Here is a 23,230-nt window from a genome sequence, read left to right as displayed (position 1 = left end):
TTGAAATTCCTTGACATTGTCCATTACCATGTAAAATAATTAGTGTAGGTTTTCCCTTCTTTCTAAATTAACTTTGAAACCGGAGCTACAGAGCTGCAAATATAATTAGCAGCAATTAATAGTACTTGACAAATCATTATTAAACTTCTTTTGCCACACTCCTTTAATGAATGAACCTGAAGATCACACATCCCAAATTTTGTGACCTCTGACTAACCAAAGGTCAGCGATGTCCCCCTGACAGCAATCACCACTGGTCATTGCACTCCCACTTATCCAAAACACACTTCCCCAACTGCTTCCCAGATCTCAGCGTGCTGGGGAAGTGATACACAGGCAGAGCACTTCTGGGGGCGACTCTTGTGCTACTCAGCCCCAGACAAGGCTTAGTTTCCATCACACCAATCTGTATCAGTCAACTTTTTCAGTAACAGCTAAAAAGTTGCTTATCATTTGAAAAGGCAAAGCGCGTGCACACACACACACAAAAAAAACCCAAACACAAACCCAAACTATTAATTCTTTTCAAAGGATGGTAGCATTTTTCCCCTAGGAGGAAACTCTGATAATATTGACTATTTGTACCTCATCATCGGAGTAAGATTTCATTCTTAATTACACCATACTAGAACACAAATCTTAAGACTGTGCAATTGTGTAAAAAAAAAAATAGAAGAAAAATCTATTCAAGTCAAATAAAAAAATTACAAAAATATGTTGTGAGTAGCTACTATAGTTAAGGGCTTTTTTAATGTAACCACAATTATTACTTGAAGCCTCGTGTTGTAAGAATGGTGAAATATTCAAATGCTTTTGCTCTTCAAATTTCACAACTGTGAAAACATTTTCATTTCCTGTTTACCAATAATTTCCCCCCCCAACAAAAATACACCCCAAAAAAATATTTTATACACAGAAACATAAAAACTGCATGAGGCTCGTGACCACATCTGGGCAAGTTTACAAACTCCCTTTAACTGAAAAATACAGTTTCTGTTTGCTCTGAGATTGCTATAGAACAGGAGGGAGGAAAGGAGGTAAAGGGAAAGAAAAAGGAAAAACAACAATAGAAGAAAAAAAATGTTCACACACAAGAAAAAAATATTTAAGAATATCTTACTAAATTATTGATACCATATTCGTCTAAATAAAAAGTGAAACTGTTCCTTAAGCAAATACATTTTTAATATTTTCTTGATTGTTATTTCTCTGTTACAAATTCCAACTAGTGTAAGGATGAGTGTAAGAAAAATTATTTAACTGCTTTTAGATTTTGCGGTCTGAATGGCAAATATGACTTAAAACAACACACAACTGGCTGACAGCAACAGGTATCTTTATAACTCCACCTTTTCTTTCACAAGAATGAACAATGCACTAAGAAACAGGATTTCGGAAGCTGTTTGGGTTTGGTTTTTTAGTAGTGAGCATTTCAGCAGTAGAGGTCAAGCAAGACATATGTTTTCCCATAGCAAGAACTTTCTAAGACTCGTGAAATGGAAAATTGTGGAGAATTTTTTTTTTTTTTTTTAACTACTCTTCTAAAGAATAACAAGAGAAATTGAAGTAACGTGGATGCAACTGACCTGGAAGAGGAATGCAGTTTCAAAGAACTGGAATGCAGCTTAAAACATCTTCCTCGGTTGTTTTTAAAACATGGAATCACTGACAGTAATGTGTTTTGTAAGTTATACAACTAAGAAAACAGCCTTTGAGTTACCAATTTTGAAATTCCTGCGAGATAATTAGCATATATATTAAACAGCTGACATCTTGGTAGAAAAAAAACATTCTATGCAGTATCAATACCCATAGCTACACTAGCATCAATTCGAAATCATAAAAAATTTTGATCTGAGAAAAGTCCATTTAAAGAGAGGCTAGAATAATGATAACTTCCAAACCCTGGGGTAATCGTTCAATTACTGGAAAGAAGAGAGGAAATTTAGAAACTTAGGTCAAATTAACTAACTGCCCTTTTCTTTTGGCCATAGTCCTACAAAGATTCTATAACACTGGGGTGTTTACCCAGAGGTGTTTTACATTTACATATTTATGGCTGGGGGAATCATTAAAGTGATTTAGCCCACCAGCACTGGTGTTAGCTTACTGACCGATTCTTGGATTAATAATGCCACCTGTTCTACCTAATTTAATTAAAAAAGAAAAACAACCAATAGAAATATACAGCTAAAAGAAAAACATATTTGCACTTCTGACAAACAGAAAACTGAAAAAGCAAAACCTTTATTCATAGGTGAAAATATAGCAAAGGCTCCGAGGCAATCAGGACAGTTAGTCTTTTTTTGTTGGAAGCGTTCAGACTACCGAAGTGGGAATCAGCTGTGGGAGCACTTTGGGTGGCTTGCTTTAAAGGGGGCATGACAACACTGCTTTACCCCTTCAACTATTAGGATCTTGGGCTTTCCTTGCTCTTGCAACTCAAATGCACGGAACCTTACATGCACAAAAACCAAGCCAAGCAACTCAAGGCAAAAAGAAATACTTGCAAGTGACTGCCTGTTTCCTGCCCTCTAAGTAAAGCAGTGAATTTGTGCAGCTTTAGCAGTTTTTATGGTGCTGTGGTAGTTGTGGTGAGATTAAAACCAAGTGCAGTGCCGCCTCCACACTCTGGCATAAAAATACTGCTGTGTGCTAGCAGGGCAGCTTGTGCTGCCATCGGTGTCAGCAGAAACAGAATGACTCCCTTGCCTGGACTCAAAGCCCAGTGGTTTCTCTGGTGCCCCATGGTGCCAAGGGCCAAAAAGTAACTCTCCCCAAACCAAATTTCATCCTAATGCACACACTCATCGTTAACAATTTACTTAGAAAATAAACGTGCAAACACCCTCACCTTTCCTATATAATGTGACTGCGTTATCGTGAGGAACATCAGCTAAATTTAAATCTTCTTTCCCTAAGTAATATTAGCCTTCTTTCCAGCCAGCCAGATTTCAAATTGTTTTGTTGTTTATGTTGCTTTCAGCTTCTGAGTGCCTCCATTGTGTTTCCAGGAATAACTGAGTGACAACTAATTACAGTCTTCTGATCACATGAAGGAAAATAAAGAAAGTAGCTAAAAAAATTTGCAGCATTGCAAGTCCTGCTTCTCTCTACATGACAAACAGCACTTCCCCACTGTTATTAAACCTATAGAACATCTTCGAGACAAAGTAAATTTCTTGTATATGCAGTATCTTGTGGTAAAAATTAATTGAAAACTGCTTATCAGACCAGCTGGATAGAGGATGCTCACGCAATCTTCTATGGGGCTTCATCAGACCGAAGTATTTTTCAGCAACAGCAGCCAAATGAGAACACCATGCTTTAAGGAAAAACAATGACACATCGAGTGGAGAAAACTAACGCAAAGATCAGCATTGCCTTCTCATTTGGCTAAGGACACAGAGAGGGACTAACAAACACCATATGCTTTACCTGACCGGGTGTGATGCCCTTTAGCTGAACCACAGGCAATAAACATGAGTTTGCAAGTGTGGCCATTCAGACAAAGATGAGATGTCTCTCTCTAGGAGTTTCTCCACCGTTTGTAAAGTTACACCTGAAGGAGGGGTATGGCAGCCCAGCTCCCCCTGCTACTGCCCGCTCCGAGAGCATCTCTCTGTGAGCTCAGCGCTCTTGCAGGGGCTGTGCTGCGTTAATGTTGTTTAGCATAGACCACAGGTTAGGAGAAAACAATCTCAGAGTAGCTAATAACCAGGCAGCTTTATTGCTGGCAGCAGCAGCAACACCTGAGTAGAAGGATGGACAACTACCTCACATTCACCCATTTTTCAGCTGTGCTGTTTCCACACACCGTGCAAATCTGAGGTGCCAAACCCAGTTGCGAACACAGAACAGGAGCTACATAAATTCCCATTTCTCCAGCATGCTAAAGAAATCGGAGTTTTCCCAAGCAGTGCAACAAAAAGAGCTGTATTTATCAGGGAGCTACAATTCCCTGCCCATCACGCCTTGAACAGCTGTAGCGAGTGAGCTGGTTACTGACGGACAGCCAAGACATGTAATCTGAATCACACCATCCCACTGCTTATTCAGTGCCGATAGCTGATGCTACCCTCATCTCCCATCCTGCCCTGCTTTTTTTTAACGTTTTGACACTAGTCCTGAAAAGGAAGGATTTAAGTTAAACCCTTTTCAATAACGCAAATGTGTTTTCGCAATTAAAGCCACACAATTAGCATTGACAAGCTCAGGTCAGCAGAACGTAGATTATGCCGTTCAAATGCTCTGCCACTCAGTGCCTCCAGCAAAAAGCTGCAGGAGAGAAGTGTGTGTGTGTGTGGGGGGAAATCTCCACACATTATTTAACAACTTATGCTCTGATGCACTGCACCACTTGTGGATTTGTGGAGGGAGGTTCATTTATTTATTTACTTAAAATCCCTTTGGCTCTGGCCTCCTTCTTCACTGGTTCTGTTCCTTCAAGACAAGAACTGTTCTTCAGGGCAAGAAAAGGCTGGTAATATTTTACAAAATTAACTTGTCAAAAAAATCTTAAATAAATTTTAAAAAGCTCAAGATTCTTGCCTTAAAAATGGTTCCCTTCATTCTTTGCAAAAAATAAAGTATTTGCTTAAGACCTCCCTCACATAGCTACTCGTACTGCCTAGACACAGAAATCACAGATTTCTCTGTCCAAACAATGACATAGTGATTAATTTTAATTGACTACTGCTGGTTTTAAAGGTATAAACAGTGTGTGTGTGCATGTATAGATCACAAAACCAGAAAACTAAGTGTAGAAGCTAAAAGAATTTCTCTCTTGCTCTTTTTTATTCAGCTGCACTTAGTTCTATTTTCTTAGAAATGTCTTTATTTCATTAATCCAAACATTTGCACCTACAGATCTTTAATACTAACATGATGACTCCCTCCTCTCTGTAAGCAGAAAAAAACATATATTCTAAAACCAAAAGTGGCATCATAGCAAGATATAAGCAAACAAATGACTTTACCAGCACGACTGATGACCATCACACTAGGTGCAGTGCTAATTTTGGACTTGAGATCTCGATCCCATTTCCACATCATCTCTTAAGAAAATCTAGGTTTCACTGCCATAGATTACAGAGACTGTGACTAAAGCTTGCTGTTTATATCTAAGTGCCACATACGTGTTTATGGCATCATTTAACTGACAACAGTACTTTTATCTGCACAATCTGATTCAAATATTCCTGTGTCCGCAATGTATGATACAATGTGGTAGAATTTCATACAAAGCTGAGTTCAAGTAGGTGTTTATATGTAACTCTAAACACTGTATTTACATTCGCTTCCAGCTCAATGTGAGGTAAGAAGCACTGGAAAACCCCGGGACAGCCACAGCATGTTTTGTTGCCCTTCTGTATGGCAAGTTTATTCCTTCTGCAGGACAAAAGGATTGCCGTAAGAAGCTGGGAATCCCCAGCATAGAATTCCCAATTCAGGAAATTCATGTGTCTTGCAAAATGCTAACACAAGGACTCTTAAAAAAAAAAAACAACAGCGGGTGGGGGGTGGGTGCGTGCAGGGGTGCAGAGAAAGTTAAATATCTTCTGTCCCTTGTGTTTAGTAATATTTTCATAGTTTCAGGGCAGAAAATCAACAATCCCCTCCCACTAGCACTAACAGCATATATATACTTACATATATTTACATGCACATATAAGCACATACAACACAATTTTTTTCCCCGGCCAAGGCATTTGTGAAACAAAACCAAGCTATTTGTAGAGTTTCAGCTGTGGACTTGTACCCAGTTGAAAATTTTCCCTTTAAAGCCAGTTTAATTTGAATTGTTGTTCTTATTAGCTTTTGTAACTCAAATGAAAAGCAGCACACATCCTTCAGCATACTTTATTCTACAGGTGACGTAAAAAACCCAAACTGTGACCTGTAGTTTCAGTTGCACCAAGGAGAAATCTGTGTGGAATATATAATGAAAATGCAGATATATAGATCACATTTCTTACCGTATCCCCAGGCTTGACAGAAACTGCCACCACTGCTCCAGGCATGGGAGATCTCAAAATGCTGGAGGTGTCCTCTGCTGCTTTCTCTGGCATGTACTTGCTCAGCTCTGCAGCAACCTTCGTCAGTATTTGTAATTTGTACTAAAGAATAGGAAGAGGAATGTTTTAGAAAACTGCACCTTGGTGAATTCCATTCCATAACCTGCAATATTTTATGGCATGTTTTTATATACTACTTCTGTTATCTGTTCTTCACAGGAGTGTCTAACAAATCACTGTTTGAAATCTTTTTTCAGAGTTTTATTTTCAGGATGTAGAAAGAAAAATATGCGACCCCAATCCGCAGCAATGATTGCGTGAAAGGAAAGAATCAAGTACAGTAAAGAAGTGCCACGTTCATTTAACAATTGGGGCTAAAGAGGGGAGATACAAATTTAAAAACCAGAAATACCTTTATGCTTATTGCACGTTATGCACATGGATAAGGAAAATTGAGGGCTTCATTTCCAGTGCTGTGCTGAATTGGAAATTGACCTTTTGGGAAAGTCTGCCAGATTTTCAATGACACGATTGGTTTTAAACATTATGTTTACTTTTTAAACATTTTTTATTATGTATTCAACATCTGAAGTCAATAACTTGCTTAGATTTTGCGATTAAAACATATTAACCCATTTCAATTCCAGTTTTTCATGCGCAGACGCAATGATGGAGCGTTGTGGTTGTATTGGACACACTTTATCTGTAATAAAAACGGTTCAGCAGCTGTTATCTACCTTGAGAAAAAAGAATGTTTTCTCTAGTTGTATAGCAATTAGAAATGGAAGAGAATATGATGACTCTCAAGCGTCTGCGAGCACCGCTTTGAACAAAACCTTTCGGAAAACATGTATGAGCATTCACTAATCGCAGCTGCGGGCTTTCGGTTTTCAAAAACTTGTGATCACTGACAAATAATTCATTGCACCGACACAGATGGCCTTCACCTTCGTCCCAGTGCACTTGACAATGAATGCAAAAAGCCAGTAGATGGCAGCCGGTCTCTGCGTGAAACTCCTGCCTCACCCAGGCCAACTGTGTGAAGACCAGCACCGCACTTCATCAATAATTTAAACAAAGGTTTTAATAATCAGCATTGGAGGAACGGCATTTACAATTCAAATGTGTATTTTGCTGATGTAAAGTTCAACACCTTGCTTCGAACAGTATGTTTTCCTCCAAAACAATTAGCTATTGTTTTATTAACAATTAAATGTCTTTACTTTTCATTTTTACACAGACAGAAAAAATCCGATATCCTTATGGTGAAGGTAAAGGGGGACTCTACCTTCTGCTTCTGTAGAGAGCAGAGCAAGGTACTTAGAAATACATGCAAAAGGCGATTAACTCTGCAATGACATCTTTAAAAAGCAGCTTTCAAAGCCAAATTAAAACAACGCAACAGAGGATTATCATCCTCCATAAATGGCGTTTGGACACGCCGGGTTACGTGCAACGAACAGTGCAGCCATTCAGTTAGAAATACCTGCTTCTAACCAGAAATACAAGCAAATGGTTACACGAACCAAACCCCTGCCACTGCCACCCCAGTAAATGTAATAAAATGCCACAACCAATGTTCCCTGAAGCTGTAAGGGGAACCCAAAGCTTTGAGAACCCATTCCCAGACACATGCCTTGGTTACAACCGATATGGCACAGGGAAACCTGCACCATTTTGTATGCAAAAAGCTGCTCTAACTCCAAGCCTCCTGCAGGCATCATCATGACAATTAAGGCTGTGGCACACACATCTCCAACCCAAAATACAGCGAGTTCTCTCCCTGCACAAGCAACTACATTCAATGCAGCGTGCCCCTTGCAGTTTCTTTTTCTAAAAGTAAAGTGTGTGTGTGTGCGCGCACGCATATGCGTGCACGTATGCACAATTGCATGTATGCTGTAAGGAGAGGGGAGGCGATGCCTATAGGAGATTTGATGACATAAGTTGCAAACAGAATTGCAGCAGTGTGACAAGTCAAATAATAACATCTTATGCATGTTTCTTTACTCTTGAGTGTCTGTTTTGCAATCAAGACATACAAGTGTCTGCCAGTTTCTGAAGGATATGATCCTTAAGTGAAATTACTGTGCAAATAAAAGCTTTTTACTCCTATTAAAATTCATCTGAGTCATAAGTGGCAAGGCAAAAAAGCTTGTAGAGTGTATTCTGCTGTCAATCTAATAAACATTCTGTGCAGAGGGACTATTTATCAAAGATAAATTGTACTTAAAAGTCCTTCATTAAATCTATGGGGGGGAATATAATTACACCAAATTGCACAGTTTCAGTATCCATGGTTAGTGTCTTCTTTGTACTCAGAGTTTGAAAATAAAAAAAAAAAAAACCAAAAAAAAGGAAGAACACAGAAATAAGTTAGATTTGTGGACTGTATTGTTGCCTCTTGCAAGAGACTATTTTGACATGATTTCAAAGGATTAGGTTTAGATGCCATTTCATTTTTTAAGCCACATGTAACACTTCTGAGCTGCCCAATTTCAAAATTGAAGTGAAAGCTAGACCTTCTGCATCCATCTAGGCTGCAATATTTCGCAGGGACTGAAACACAGAATTCCCTAAGCACTCCACAACATACAGCAGTGGGGGAAAAAAAGATGTTCCTCTGTATGCTGCACTTTAAAGCTCAGTTCTCCACACCAAGTTAAAATATCCCTAGCAAACATTGTTTTTACTATCTTTATAATTTTGGTATCTTTTAGATTCCTTTCTCTGCAGGACTCCTGCTTTGCTTGGAGTGAGATGTAAGAGTCAGTACTCTCAAAGCTTTAAAACGCTGGTCTTTGTTATTGATGAACTGTTCCTTTTCCTTTTGTATTTGTTTATTGTTCTTTAGTCTGTTTGGGGGATAAGCAAGTTACTGTAATCAAAAAGTAAAAAATATCAACAGTAAACTTCTGGGGAAAGGCCTTTTTTGGCACAGTTGGTTCACAAATGACCTTTTCAGAATATAAAAAGACAAAGTTGCAAAGAAAGGTTCCATCTTTAAGATTACCTTTGATGTATTTCTGCTGCTGGCTGGACCCCACTAAATACCCACAGAAATGTCCCTTTGTAAGGCTGTTTCTTGTCTCTTGGGGATGAGCTGGGTGTATGTGTGTGTGTGCGCGCGCACAGGGGGGCTGTTCACCTAACCCAGGTGCAGCCAAAGCCTCAACACCCTCTGGAAGACTACCTCAAACAACACCTGCCAGTGCTGCTGCTGCAATGAAGACAATTCAGAATACCCTGTATTTTTTCATTACATGATTAACACAGCTGCTACGCCTTTGATTTAGTGAGGACAATGCTGAACATACAAAGCAGAAGTTTCCATGTGCAGACAAGGTTCAGGTTTTCTTCCTTTATCCTCAGGAGGAGGAGATGGGAGAAAGAAGGGGTGTAAATTGGGGTAGGCTGTAAAGTTTGGGTTAGGAATAGGGACCAGAAGGTTTCCACCGGCCTAAACCAGAAGAAACATCTGTTGGAGTCATAAATAGATTGCGGGTGGACTCTCAGAGCAAGGAAACCTGCTAGCCATCAGATCTGCACTGATGAGTAGTTGTCACCAGCCACTGCTCCACGCTGCAGGGTTTCAAAGCCTAATTCTGCCAGCCAACATCAAGTCAATAAAGAGGTACCCAAAAGGAGCTGTACAGCTTTTGATGGCACAGAAAACAGGTGTTTCTTTTCCACAAGACGGTTGGAGTCCACAATTAGTTGACAAAAACTATAGCAGGGAAAAGTGATGGTACTGAATATTTTTCTAAGGGTAACAATATCCAGTCCTGCCTCCCCACCAAATGAACTGGATGTTTATGTAATGCAAAACTACTTCTTACAACCAAATCTCCATGACAAAAAAGAAGAAAACAAAAAGGTGTAATAATAGCAGTGCAATGGAGTAATGGGGGGAAAAGAAAGCAAACACAGTGAAAATTATACCTTGGGTTTTGTAGATATATACTGTACTGATTCCCCAAGTCAGCAGACTGGCTGCTACAAAAAAGGCGGCCAGGGCACATCTGACCCCATCTTTGTTTAAAAACAAATTCTGTAGTTTGCACAGATGTGGTTCTCTTTCCGTGTACAACAGAATATTGTAAACTTTCAGTAAAACGCTCAAAACTGCACTCTGTTACATCTCACATTAGTTTATTAAATATGATCTTCCCTGTACACCTGAAACGTCTCCAGAAGCTGTAAATGTTCCAACTCCACTGGAGATTTTATAGACCAATCACTACCCATATGTTACTTATGGCAGTGTTTGGACTGCTGACCAGATGTGGATTTTCAGTATGCTTTACCTAAATGTTCAGCCATTTTTTTCAAACGTCTGTCATTCTTCTGGTCAGAAGGGTGAAAATCTCATGTTGCTCAGATTTCAGTAGAGAAACTGTCTACTGTGCATCTTCAGCATTTTCACTAACCTTGCAGTCTCATTTTTGGTATCAGTGAAATTTATTAACTGTGATCACATCATTTCCTTTCAACATTCCTAATCTGCACCCTGCCTCAAGTCACTTAGCTGTTGTCACCTGCGGTTTGACGTCATACATTCACAAGGAGTATGTTATTCGGTATTCATTCAAAGCAAGACTAAGCAACGTTCCAATGCTGAACACAACGAGCATGCTGCCTTTTTTGTTAACCGATGTACGTTTAACATCGGGACCATACCCTTGCTTAGATTACCACAGCATCGAAACAGGAAAGCGATATACTCATTCCATATTACTCGAAGGTGCCAGGCACCACCTTCTTTCAGAGTCAAGGATTTCTCATTCAACAAGATGATAAATGACAGTTTGCAAATCACAGAGGCTTTTTTCCAAGCTCCGAGTTCTAGAGCTAATTTACTTCCAAGGGTGGTAGTGAGGACTGGCATTAACACCTGCACAAAATAACAGCACTTTCGGTCTAATGGAGGAGCAAACACTCAACACGCTAACAGAGACGGTTAAAAAACCCCAACAAATAAACAGAACAGAACAGCCACAAAAATCATGAGCCTTCAGTAGCAGCCAAAGGGAAAGACAAAAGAGAGGCGCCTCACCACCACGGATACACGCTCCAGCAGCAGAAACTTAATTAGAATTGTAATTCAGCCACATTTCCCACTTCCCATTCCTTGTGTGATACATAATTAACACTCCAGAGAAACCTAACAAGGGTTAAAGCCATGCAAAAACATATTCCCTCCACTTCAGACTAAGGCTGAACAGGCAGAATCAAAAACGTACAGGCTGAAAGCTTGGAGATGTCCTTCTCTTGGAGCTAGCATGCAGCCGAGCAAGGTGAAATGAGCAGGGAGCAGGGAGGGAGCCGTGCGAGCAGAGGAGCCTGCTACAGCTGCAGTCGCTGGAGCAGCCTGTTAGCATAATGCTTTGACAACTCCATCAGCGCAGTCTCAAGGTAGCTGTCAATCAGGATGCATCATTTAATACAACAGCACACTAAGGATTTTCTCCTACAACCCACATGACAGCGTATCTACAGCTCTATTTATATCCGTGCCCAGTTGTGTTTACAACGCTGTTGTAATTAGAAAAGATGCAACAGGCAGCAATATTATTCAGATTTCCATTTTGCCATGCTGCCATGTAAAGTGCGATCTTGCTTCACAGAGTCATGCTAAATGACAAAAGCGCTATTTTCTTCAGTCTCAGTGCTCAGACAGCACTTCATTTGCAGCTATCTATAATTAGATTAATGGTGTAGTGCCGTACAAAGCAGGCCCACTTCACATCAGATAGCATATGAATTAGGACAAACACTTATTCCAATTCCAGGCAGAGAAAGCAGTGACTGGGGTATTTAGCATACCCTTTATGGTGGAATGAGATGTTAATTGTGTACCATTACCTCTAAACTGCTTGCTTGTTGTATAAATCACTGTGCTAATTGATGCAGAGATAGAAACGTAGCCACAGGCAAGAAAGCAACGGAATGAGAGCTGAAGATGGTGGATAAAGGATTATCAAGTAAAACCATATGGAGATGAGATTCCTTTGAAACCTGCCCACAAGCAGTACTACCATGAACTACAGGGGGAAAAGTGCAGCACTGCACTGACGCTTTAGAAAAAAGATGTATTTTACATCACAGTTTCAGAACAGAATCTTAGTAGCGAAACCAAGACCAGCAGAAAACTGAAGAATACACGTGGGTAATGATCCTCCACACACACTTCCAAAAGACAAGTAGTAGCAGGCTAAGCATGCCCTGGGAGTAGGCATCGTGCTGCCCGGATTTTGGGAGCCTGAGTTAATAAGTAACGCTCGTAAACTATCCAAAGCAGATGTTCCCCTGACCCATCTGCAGACTAGAAATGCAAGCTCTTTAAAACAGAAAACGTGTCTGTGCTAAAAAAACAAACAAACAAACAACAAGACATTCAAGTGGCTACTGATAAATTAAATATCCCCAAATAAGGAGGAAAAAGGGAAGCAGCTTTACACACCTGTAGTAACAACTACAGATGTTCTATAGCCCATGCATATACAGAGACAAGAAAACCCGTGAAAAACCTCCCTCCACAAACGGTGCAAGCAGGAGTGGAGAATCTCTCAGAAGTAACAAGTAGCTGTGCCAGCACCAGGACTAACCAAGCCTGCTTTCTCACTGATGGGGTTTCTAGTTGTTTGTCATCTCTAGAACAGCCTCACAGTCTCGGGGGCATTTGTAACTGCACCCCGCAGTGTAGATTCCCTCACCTTAAATAAACTGTGAGTTTGACCAAACACTCTGCCCACACTCCCTACCACACGGAGTTCCTCCTCCAACCAGACACCTTCTATTCACAAAATGGGTTGGACAAAAAGCTTTTAGGAGCATTCCCCCTCTGCTACATTTGGCTGAAGTCAATCGAGTCAAAGTTACTGAGAAGCCAGGGGACAAACACAGAAGGAACCTCCGGCGTGCCTGCCTCAGCCTTGGTGTCCTGTCCCAGCATTAGAAAAGGAAGAGGTGCTAGAAAACCACCTTGAGCACCACATTCAAGGACAAGCCAGCTGGGTGACATGCTCACCTTCCAGCCATGCCCCTCTCCCTACAGACACTACAAATCTGTTTGGCATAACTTACTCTGCAGAAGAGCGGCTCTAGTGATACATACTGGAGCCAATGTCACTGCAACTCTAATCATCTCCTCTCTGCCCCCAAATTAATATATAAACTTTTTTTAAAAACTTCTTGTTCAGAAAACTCGGCTAAATTTGTACACTGCTAAGACTTAGCTTCATACTTTGATCACTAACAAAATGCCAAAACGAAAGGCTAGCAACTAAAATACTACTCAACATCCTGTTCTAAGAAAATAGATGTCCCTCACTCACAACAGGATACTTAAGAGCAAATGCTGACTTTCAGTCAGGAGCCCTAAGATCTTTTAGCACAGTGAAATAAACTTCCAAAAAATACAAGGTATCTTCCCCTCGAGTGTCCAATTCCCCTTACTCTTCAGTGTTTGATACCGCCTTAGCTTAAAAGAGCAAAGAGAATGCATTATAGCTACTAGGTATCTCACTGTCCTAAGGTTCATTAGAAAGAGTGAGATGCTGAATTTTCCAACCTTTTTTAAATTTTCTCGTGGAACTAATCGTTTTTCCTACTAATGGCAGCTAATTATTACTGGGGTGGGTGGGTTAAAGTGCTGCAGTAGTGGTTATCAGCCTCAGTTCCCAAAGAAATATACATAAATACATATGTATATGTCTATCCATGTATACAAGGGGGGCTTAGGGGTGGACAGTTACCCATTCCAAACAAGCAGTACTAATGTACAAATTACTGCTTGCTACAAAATCAAGTGAATAGCAGAAGACAATCACATATTGGTTGACGAAGTGCTTCAATTACCTTGAGAGGAACCTTTAAATTATTTCCAACAGAATACTCCAAACAGGAGCCAGCAGAGAGATGTTACAGACAGCATTCACTGTTTTGAAATGACAGTAGAGTTCAACAGCTAGATTTTGGTCACCAGGCATACAAAGCCTGTGAATTATCCTCCTTTATCACTGAAGCTTACAGAGTTATATCTGGCCAACCAAAGGGACCTATGAAATAGAAACAAATGGCAGTAGAAAAAAAACCCTGTGCTGACGACTTTGAAATAACACCTCCCAAGTGTGCAGCTAGTTGACATAAATGGAAACGCATTGAGGAAAAGAGCTGTGAAGCTGTGTAACAGTCCTGCTCCTAATCATTAATCACTTTTTTTAGACCATTTAAACTAGCCCATTAGAGCCTGCAGCAAAACGCCAACACTCCCATCACTTGCATGTCAGCAGTGCTGGTGTTAACAGGAGAAAATATATGGTTTCTATGACTGTGCCCCAGTTCTACAGCATTTGCTACCTTTAATTGAAAAAGGCAGTTAAACACAAGGTAAATCATTCAGTTAGCTAAGCTGTTTAATAACACATAATTGATAATGTCAATATGTTACAGTGACATAATGCATCACTTTCATCACTCTCATGCTTCAAATATGGTCAGCTTATGCTTCAAACATTTACTTTATATCTGCCATTTAATGAAAAAGTCAGGAGAACCGCCTTGCGTACCACATGTAGAATATACGTATGACGCACACTTACTGCCTCAACTCATCTGTGGGTTAGATAGAAACAGGTTCCTGCCACAACACTTGCAACTTTGTGAAAATGGCTTAGTTATGTCATTAGCAACTTGCTTTTTTGTTTCAAAACACCAGAATCTCCTACTGAAATAACATATATTTCTCTGATAAATACTGTTGAAGAAATACATGAAAAAATCTGCAGAAGAAAAAGCAACTACTTGTTTTCTGAAATGTGCCCCACCCCTGCAGGCTTTTGCTTATTTTTTCACATGTAACCAGGCCAAACGTAGCCATCAGGACTCGTCGTTAGTATAGGGTAAATCACATGCCTAAGTGTTTACAAAATCAAACCCCCTAAATATGGAATATGATCTGGAATAGGAAAAAACGTATCTAATCAGCTACGTACAAACAGCATGGTCAAACATAACTAACCCCATTATACAATACAGTGGGTTTTAACACATAGTAATAATAAAAAACCTCAAAATACTTTACTTCTACAAGAATTTTAAATGGGCAAGAACACCCGAACTGCTTATTATATAACAATGAAAACGTAACCACTGACAAGATCCATGTAATTCTCTCTTCATCATGTAGCAGAGAACAAGCAGATGGCTGCAAAATGGGACAGGTTTTTGGTTTTGTTTTTTTTAAAAAATACATTCCCCCTCAAAAAAAATCCCACAAACAAACAAAACAAAAACCCACAAAAAACAACCCCCCCCCAAAAAAAAAAAGGTGCAATCAACTTTCAGTGACCACTGTTATAAGATGCATGCAGGAAAAGAAAGTGATGGAGCAGACCCAGTGGCAGCAGGCAAGACAAAGTGTGTTGCCACTTGGAACCTCCATTACCTACATCTAACGAATATTTGTTTGCCCTGAGATTTCAATTGTATCACAGACAAAACGGCTAGGAAGGCTCAGTATTCTGAAAACTAAAATATGCTGCCTCATTAGTAGCCGCTTGCCCTCCTGTTCTTATAACTGGAAAGCAGCTGTAGGTAGTGGTAATGATATCGCTACGACCAAGACTTTGAACATCTTTCAGGGAGAAGTTTGGTTCAACTGTCCTGGAGTTCCCTGTCTGAGAAAAGTTACGCAGATGTCCAACTAATAAAGTTTGCAATGAACTGCACTAGCCACAGGTGACTACCAGGTTGTTTGTATGTCTTGCTAAGTAAGGTAACTTGTGAGAGTAATGGATTCTCACAACCATAGAAAAGCAAGTATATTGATAATGAACTGCACAGGGCTCGCAAAAGCAACCTGTAGAGTTTGGTTTGACTAGAGACCAAGGAAACGACTTGTAAAAGGGAAAAGCCAAAAATGACATGTAGAACTATAGTACCAATTATATAGCACCCCAACACCTGCAGGACACTTACTGCTTTTTCAGCCTGGTTCATTTTGGTTAACTACAAATTCCAAGTTATTCAGTAAGTTCAGTAAGAAAGTACTTCTTGAAAAGCACTGTCTCATTTGGGGCAAAACACATCCGCCTCCGGAAAAAAAAACAACAACCCACAACTACTGAGTACAATTGATTTACAGAAATGTCAAGCAAATGCCACTTAATTTCTAGACATCAATGTTTTTCCCGCTCTGGGTGGCCAGGGAATAACAAATGTTTGACTCCTCTTCCCTTCAAGCTCAGCACTACTTTTGGCACTCAAACGGATGAAAAAGCAGAACACAGAAGCCTTCCATTCACTGAGAGGCTACCTGCAACCACACAGAACGTTTAGCTAGGTCTTATTTTCCACTGACTGTGAAAATGGTTTTAGTCTGCATGTTTCATAGGGAGAAAATTGCAGAGCAAACTGCATTCTTTCACAGCTTACAAAGTTTTCTAATGGTTGGGCAAGCACTGGTTAGAGCTTGATCTGTTAATTTGCCTTGGAGTGCTTCCAAATACTACTTGGTAAGCCACAGCATCTTTCTGTTTTGTTTTGTACAGCAGGTAGCACAATGACATCTACCACCAGAGAAAAATGTGCATAGGAATCCAAGGCCTTTTTACAGAGATTTGATTTAGTTTATAAAGCTCTCTGGATTGAAATATGGATTTAGGGAAGTTAACATATGAAGCCCCTTGAACCTGGGCAAGTCCAGATGCGTTTGTAAGGCCATTGCAAACTCAAAATTCAAAGCAGGAGCCTAGCTGGTCATGAGGAGAAGCTGTGAGAAAGGAGTGACTACATGTCTGAGAACTCAAGCCACCTAAGATGGTGCACCTCTGCATAAACTGTGTGATAATATCTTCCCTATGTCTTTCTGCTAGCCACTCTGCTCTCACACCACAGCAATTACACAGACTGGCAACTGATTCAGGGGGTTTAGTAGCACTACTGTTCAGGTTAGAGATAGAGAGGCTTTAAATCCTGTCTCTGATTTTGTCCTAGGCTTGTCTCTGCCAGCGGTCCCACTGATTTCATTAAGTTCATGTTCTCACCCAAGATAATTTAGTGAGAACTTTCAATTCAATAAGAACTAAGCGAAGTACCGCACTGCACGTTAGTATGGACATACCTGCCTGGAAAAAAAATTGTTTGTTAGAAAAATGAATCCCTCATCCTTACTGTCTTCTTCAGGTGAAAAACTACTAAATAATACTAGGGAAGTTGTGTTCTACTTCTTCATTCTTCAGTTTAAGGAAACTTAATTTTTATTTCAGGTGCAATAAAATTAACAAAAAAGACTGATGGAAAGATTATGAAAATCCACAAAAACTCAGTAACTTCTATGATATGTAATAAAACAGTTTTTAATTATGTTTCTTAATTATTCTGGATACTAAATCATCATGAAAGCCTCAGCAATAGTGCAGCTACAGCACCAGCATTATATCTGCTTCCTACCATTAACTTCCCAGGGATCATTTCATGGCATTAGGATGGATATCTACATTAGCAATACATACACATTCTGTAACCTTTGTAATTCAGAAATACATGCTGTTGCATCTATGACTACTAACAGCATTATTCACATACAACTTAAGGTGCTCTTTTATGTTACAGATGACTGCTTTTATAATCTGAACCTTACACGGCAATCTTTCCTAATATCTAAGGTCTAGATCCAACAGAAGACTTACATACCCAAAGCAGGACATTTAAGCAGAAATGCAGTACCTAAATCCAACATGGCAATACAACCCCCTGATCATCTGTCACTTAACACTGAAGGTACTTATATTCTATCCTCCTCCCTGGTTCAAAATACATGTTTAGAGTTCTGCTACTGCAGCTCTTCAGAACCAAGTAATACAGCTACTTCCTTCGACAAGTCCAGATGTGACCCAGAAGTCAGTAAAGCAGGTCCAGCTCTGCTCCAGGGAAGACCGTTTCTATATTTTTTTTCAACTGACATTGCATATCACACAAAATATTGCTGAGCAGACAGAAAAAAAACAACAGAAAATCTGAGATCAAATGGATAGTAAAAAATGAAAAAAAAAACCTCTGAGAGACTAGCCTCTTATTTTCAGCTTTAAGCATTCATGTAGACAAACACATCACTTACGCGTGCTGATGAATTGGAGCAGCTATCTCAAAAACAGGCTTATATTTATAAATATTTCACTCACACAGATACAAAGTTAATAATTGCCAAATACATGTCAGACAATTCATAACTGAGCTGTCTTAGCCCAAAGCCGTTAACACTCACCTAAGAGGCTCAGGTAAGAAGTGAGTCATTTACCAGTGAACAGCAACATCATTCAGTGGATTTGGGACTGGAAATGAAGTGATGAACATTACCGTATGCAATTACACTTGACAGGGCAGCAGAATGCAATCACCCAAAGAAACATTGGACTAGAGCACCTAGGTTAACAACTCATAACCACCACCCCCAAAGTTATTAGTGTGTAAGCTTTGGCCACTACTTCTTAATTGATTTAATCTCTGTCCTCAGGGCAATATTTTGAAGTTGCTAGTTAAAGTGATTTAGTATTTTTTTCTTTTATTAGACTAAGATTTTGTGAGGCATTCAGAGCACGGAGTATATTGATCTCTGCATTTTCATCTCTGCTCCTGACTCAATTTTTGACATAACAATTAAAGAATCACATGAAACTGTGATCAAGTTTCAGACAATCCTAATGAAAACAGGGGAGAAAGAAAGCTAGGAATATTTCTTTAAATGCAAATGAAACTCAAAGACTTTGAGTAAAAAAGGACTTTGAATAAATATTTTATCAGTCCTACTCTTCACTTCACTGAATAATCATTTTTTTATGCCCTGGGAAATATACTTGCAATTGCCATTATATGAATTCTTTTAGAGATGCATTTTATACATCTGTTCTATCTTATTATGTATCTAAATTATGTTTATTTCTCACACCAGCATTCTTCTGAGTGTAACACAACAGAATGACTGCTTAGACAATCTACAGTAGGTCTGGGCTATTACACTTGCAGCTACTACTCGTTTAGGCCCAAGAGCTATTTTCCAGGGCCACCAGTTTAATTTCTCTGCTGGTTTAAAAAGAAAGTGAAATGCAACTTGCAGTGCACTCATTTCAGTCACTAGTGAACTTGGTTGTATTTCTTTAACCGTGGGTTCCTTGCTTCAGAAAAACAAACTCACTATTCACAAGAAAGCTGAACTCATCTGTTGTTAATCACACAGTGAATTTCTCTACCCCAGGAGATGACCAGGAGTGATCCACTGGCCGCAAGGTGAAAACCAGTCAACTGGAAAGAATATTAGCAGTAACAGTGTAAGACAGCCATAGTTGCATATCTATCTGCAACATACCAGTTAGTCACACTTGGCATAAATAGCAACCTGAGGGAGTCCGTGTGTCGATAATCATGTAAGCCTGGTGCAGGAACAGGAGAAGAAACTAGGAACAACAAAGAATGCTGCTGAGAAATACAAACTCCTGAACATAGCTGTGTAAAGTAAAATAAGGACGAAGAGAAGGAAAGGGTTGTAAGACTGGAAATACCTAGTACTGATTTTACCCATCACAATACTCTCACTACTCCGTATAATGTTAGGAAGAAACATGCAAGTTTATCCTGATGCTTTAAAGACTCCCAGTCTGTATGTCAAATTTGCAAAGAAATAGAACCAAGATCGTTTCACAGTGGGGCAAGATCAAAGTTGAACAGATCAGTCTTATTATTTACAAATAAAATTTTTAAGTGCATTGCAAAAAAAAATTATTTTTTTTCTTTTTCTTTTTTTAAATTAAACATATTCAGCGTAGCTGGAATTTGGCTGACAAGGCAATTCTGCTCTGGGTGCTGAATTCAAGAGGACGTTCATCAGTAGATAACTAAAACTGCATCACACATGACCATGCAGGACAGATACACTGAAAGGACAACCAAGACGCAGCTCCACACTCCATACTTCAAAATGGACGCAGTGTTTTAAATATTTACAAATTTGAGTACAGGGTGCTCAAAGAAGACCGCTCCTGCTGTGTAAGGCAGGTTGCTATGCAGTCAGGAGTGGAAAAAGGGGACAAGGAAGGAACAAAACTGGTTCTGTGGCTTAAAGGCTAAGGAACTCAACCCCGGGGGAGGAGAAAACTGCCTTCTGGTCCCTGCTCCTGGAGGTACCTGGCTGCCTAGTCTGACACAGGGAAACAGTTCCGAAAATAGGGACCTGAATCTGTTTCCCCAGAAGAACGGCTCGAGCACTAGGTTTCTCCCTCTACCACCGCAAGACTTGGCAATTTCAATATACTGTAATTTAATTTAATTCTGTCATTTGGAAGTCAGCACAGAACCTCTATCTCCAGCCTTCTAGGCAAGTGCTCTCAGCAGCAAGGGGCGCTGCAGAAAGCGAGCATCTCTACCTTCTACCACTATGAACTTTGATGAGTGTGGCCACAGCTGCCAGGCTTTGGGTTGAACTCAACACTGCCCACCCATGCTAGATGTTTTTTGGAGACTATTCTCTCAGGAGACCTGAGATGAGTTTAAGTACTTTGTTTCAGCAGCGCAGTTAGGATAAGTGAACATTCGATATTTAGTTGCCCACAGCAGGTTGCTGAGAAGATGCAGGTACCTTTGGTTAGACAGCTGTGAAACCTGTTTTAGGTGCCCTGAGGACACTTAGCAGGTTACTGGATCTTAAGCTTCCTGGATCACTTTCTTTGACTCAGACACCTAAATTGCACTTGAATCTTGTTGTAGGTGCCAAAATAGCCACTTGAAACCCTCTGGACCTTTAAGCTTGATGCCTAAAGACATCTGAATATATGATATTGAAGCACTGCTGTCAAAAAGAAGTATATATAGTCATACCGATGTTTATGTCAATTTCTGTAACATTGATTAGTGATACTTACTCATCTACCTTTGTTTCATTATGGATTACTTTCTACAGGCAAATTTTACTCAAGATAAAACTATATCCACCAATTGCAGTCATATTACTCACATCCTCTGCCTCCTTTTCAAATACAGACTCCTGGTTTTATTCCCTCAGCTCTTTTGACCTCACTTCACTTTCCAAAAGTGTTGAATTCTAGATAGCTGTTCAACCAGCTACAATTTGGTTGCAAGTTATTTGATCTTAAACATTTAAATTGACACAAAGGTCACAGGGCACTGGCAGAATTCTCAGTGTCTCCTGCTCTATTCATAACGTACATGATAATCAATAACTTATTTTCTCATATACTAAGACTTCAAGACTAATTCTACAGTGTTTGGGGCATATGATCAATGACTAAATCTCAGTTGCACGGTTGCCTGTAACCCAAAAAGGGTTCTGTGTTTCACAGTTTCATTGCTTTACCGGCTGCTGTTTAACAACCTTACTGAAATACAGTTCATTAGCATTATAATGGGGAACAGATGCAAGAGCAATTGCAAGGCTATCTCCCTGGCTTACTCCTGTTTGTGGTAGTTGTGTTTACTGCACTTGTCCTTCCTTGCTACTTTTTCACAGAGCAAATAGCTTGAAAGATCATCAAGCAAAAAGGTATAACGCAACTCCCTTCTCCCATTCCTGATTATTTGCTTATTTTGGAAGGTAAGAAGTTTTGACAGCAGAGTACATCCATCAGAATAATATTTGAAGCTTCAGATTCTGCTGACCTATAACATCACCAAGGACCTGGTTTGCTGCGGTCAGTGAAGACTATAGTTCTGCTTACAGAGTGTCAGAGGATTTGGTACCAATCGGGATCCTACTTTAAGATCGATTACAGGCATTGGATTTTTCTTCCTTCCTTAATACAAAACAAAACCAAAATGTGTTTACTGCTATTATGAAGGAGTAACCTTGCTAAAGCTTGCAGCTGTAACTTGCCTCATGATATCATATTATTACATGACCTTCACTGTTTATATAGTCAATAGAACATAATTAAATGACTTCATAGAATCAAATTAATTTCTCCTATGCTGTATTCATTTTGAAATAGAATCAATATTATTTACCCTACCTGACAATAATGCCCCGTGCTTCACATAAGATTGATTCACTACCAGCAGGTAGTTATCAATGAATGCACTTTGCTTTGGTAAATGAACACAATCAATACTCAGAAATGTGAGTTTTCTGGCATGACTGAATTGTAACTGAAGTGAAAGCTGAGTTTTGTTTAGGTCTTTTTACTACTTCTGTTAGGTTTCATATAAGGAGAACCTGAAATTCATAGTCAGCACCAGTACAGTAACCATCTGAAAAATTACCAGGCAGCACCACTGCACATTGAACATCATTATGCCCTGACAAGGTTATACCGCACGAGACAGCATACAGAGAAAGAGAAAACTCAAGAAGAAGTATCAGAGGTTCTCAGCATCTCTTGACAAACATGATTGCCTGAGCTCTTAATCATCATGAGTATCATGTGAAAGATAACCGTATTGTGAAGGGCACATTGCACGAATTTCAATTTGTTCTTTTTGAAAGAGAACAAGAAAAGTTATAGTTCTTGGAAGGATATCCCAAGACCTCATTTTCCATTTAAAAAATAAAAGGTATTAATGTAGTATCAATTAATATAAGCTAAGAATCATTTTAAACTTATATTACATACACTGAAAGCTAATGTCAATGAGATTAACATAAGTCCTCTGTTAACTGCAAAATTAACTAAAATTAGGGACTTCAGCAAAGTAATTTCATTTATGGCAATTTTAAAGTAAAATGTGTGAAAAGAAGATTTTAGAAGTTATTAAAGATATGGCTGTCTGTGACCACTCCCTTTAAGCAGAAGCTGGTATTCTGGTTGTTCTTTTTCCCTCATAAAATGTGCCCTTGAATCCTCACAACTCTTCAACTTTTTAATCTTTTTAAGGCTGTCCTCATTCTTCCTAGAGTAACTTAACCTAGCTTGCACTATTTCTGAAGTCACACTGCAGCAGTCACTTTTCACGCTACCAAGGTACCGCTCCTTCTTCCTAGCAAGTTCCTCAACCTTTACACATACCAAGCAATCCTGCTTTTACTTTATAGAAAATTCTAGGAAGTACACTGAAGAAAAGCACTTCCATAGCACACTTGATCTCATGTTTTAATACCGATTTAGTATTCAGATATTCTTTGTGTTAAGAGCCAAGATAACAAAAGCAGAATACTTTAGAATAACATTGGCACATTTTTATATATTTACAGAGAAAGGGGTGAATGG

General features: G+C 39.4%; 1 protein-coding gene across 1 annotated transcript in view; it reads right to left on the bottom strand.

Moving 5' to 3' along the window:
• PCCA (propionyl-CoA carboxylase subunit alpha) overlaps positions 1-23,230 on the bottom strand; it is a 292,425-nt gene that overhangs the window by 10,351 nt on the left and 258,844 nt on the right. The window contains exon 22 of the mRNA XM_037378105.1: positions 5,979-6,119. Within this exon, the coding sequence (XP_037234002.1) occupies positions 5,979-6,119 (141 nt within the window). The remainder of the gene's footprint in view (positions 1-5,978; positions 6,120-23,230) is intronic.

The sequence above is a fragment of the Falco rusticolus genome, chromosome 2 (genome assembly GCF_015220075.1).
Source record: "Falco rusticolus isolate bFalRus1 chromosome 2, bFalRus1.pri, whole genome shotgun sequence".
NCBI lineage: Eukaryota > Metazoa > Chordata > Aves > Falconiformes > Falconidae > Falco > Falco rusticolus.
The sequence above is the reverse complement of the archived record's forward strand: the minus strand, read 5'-3'. Positions and strand labels throughout refer to the sequence as shown.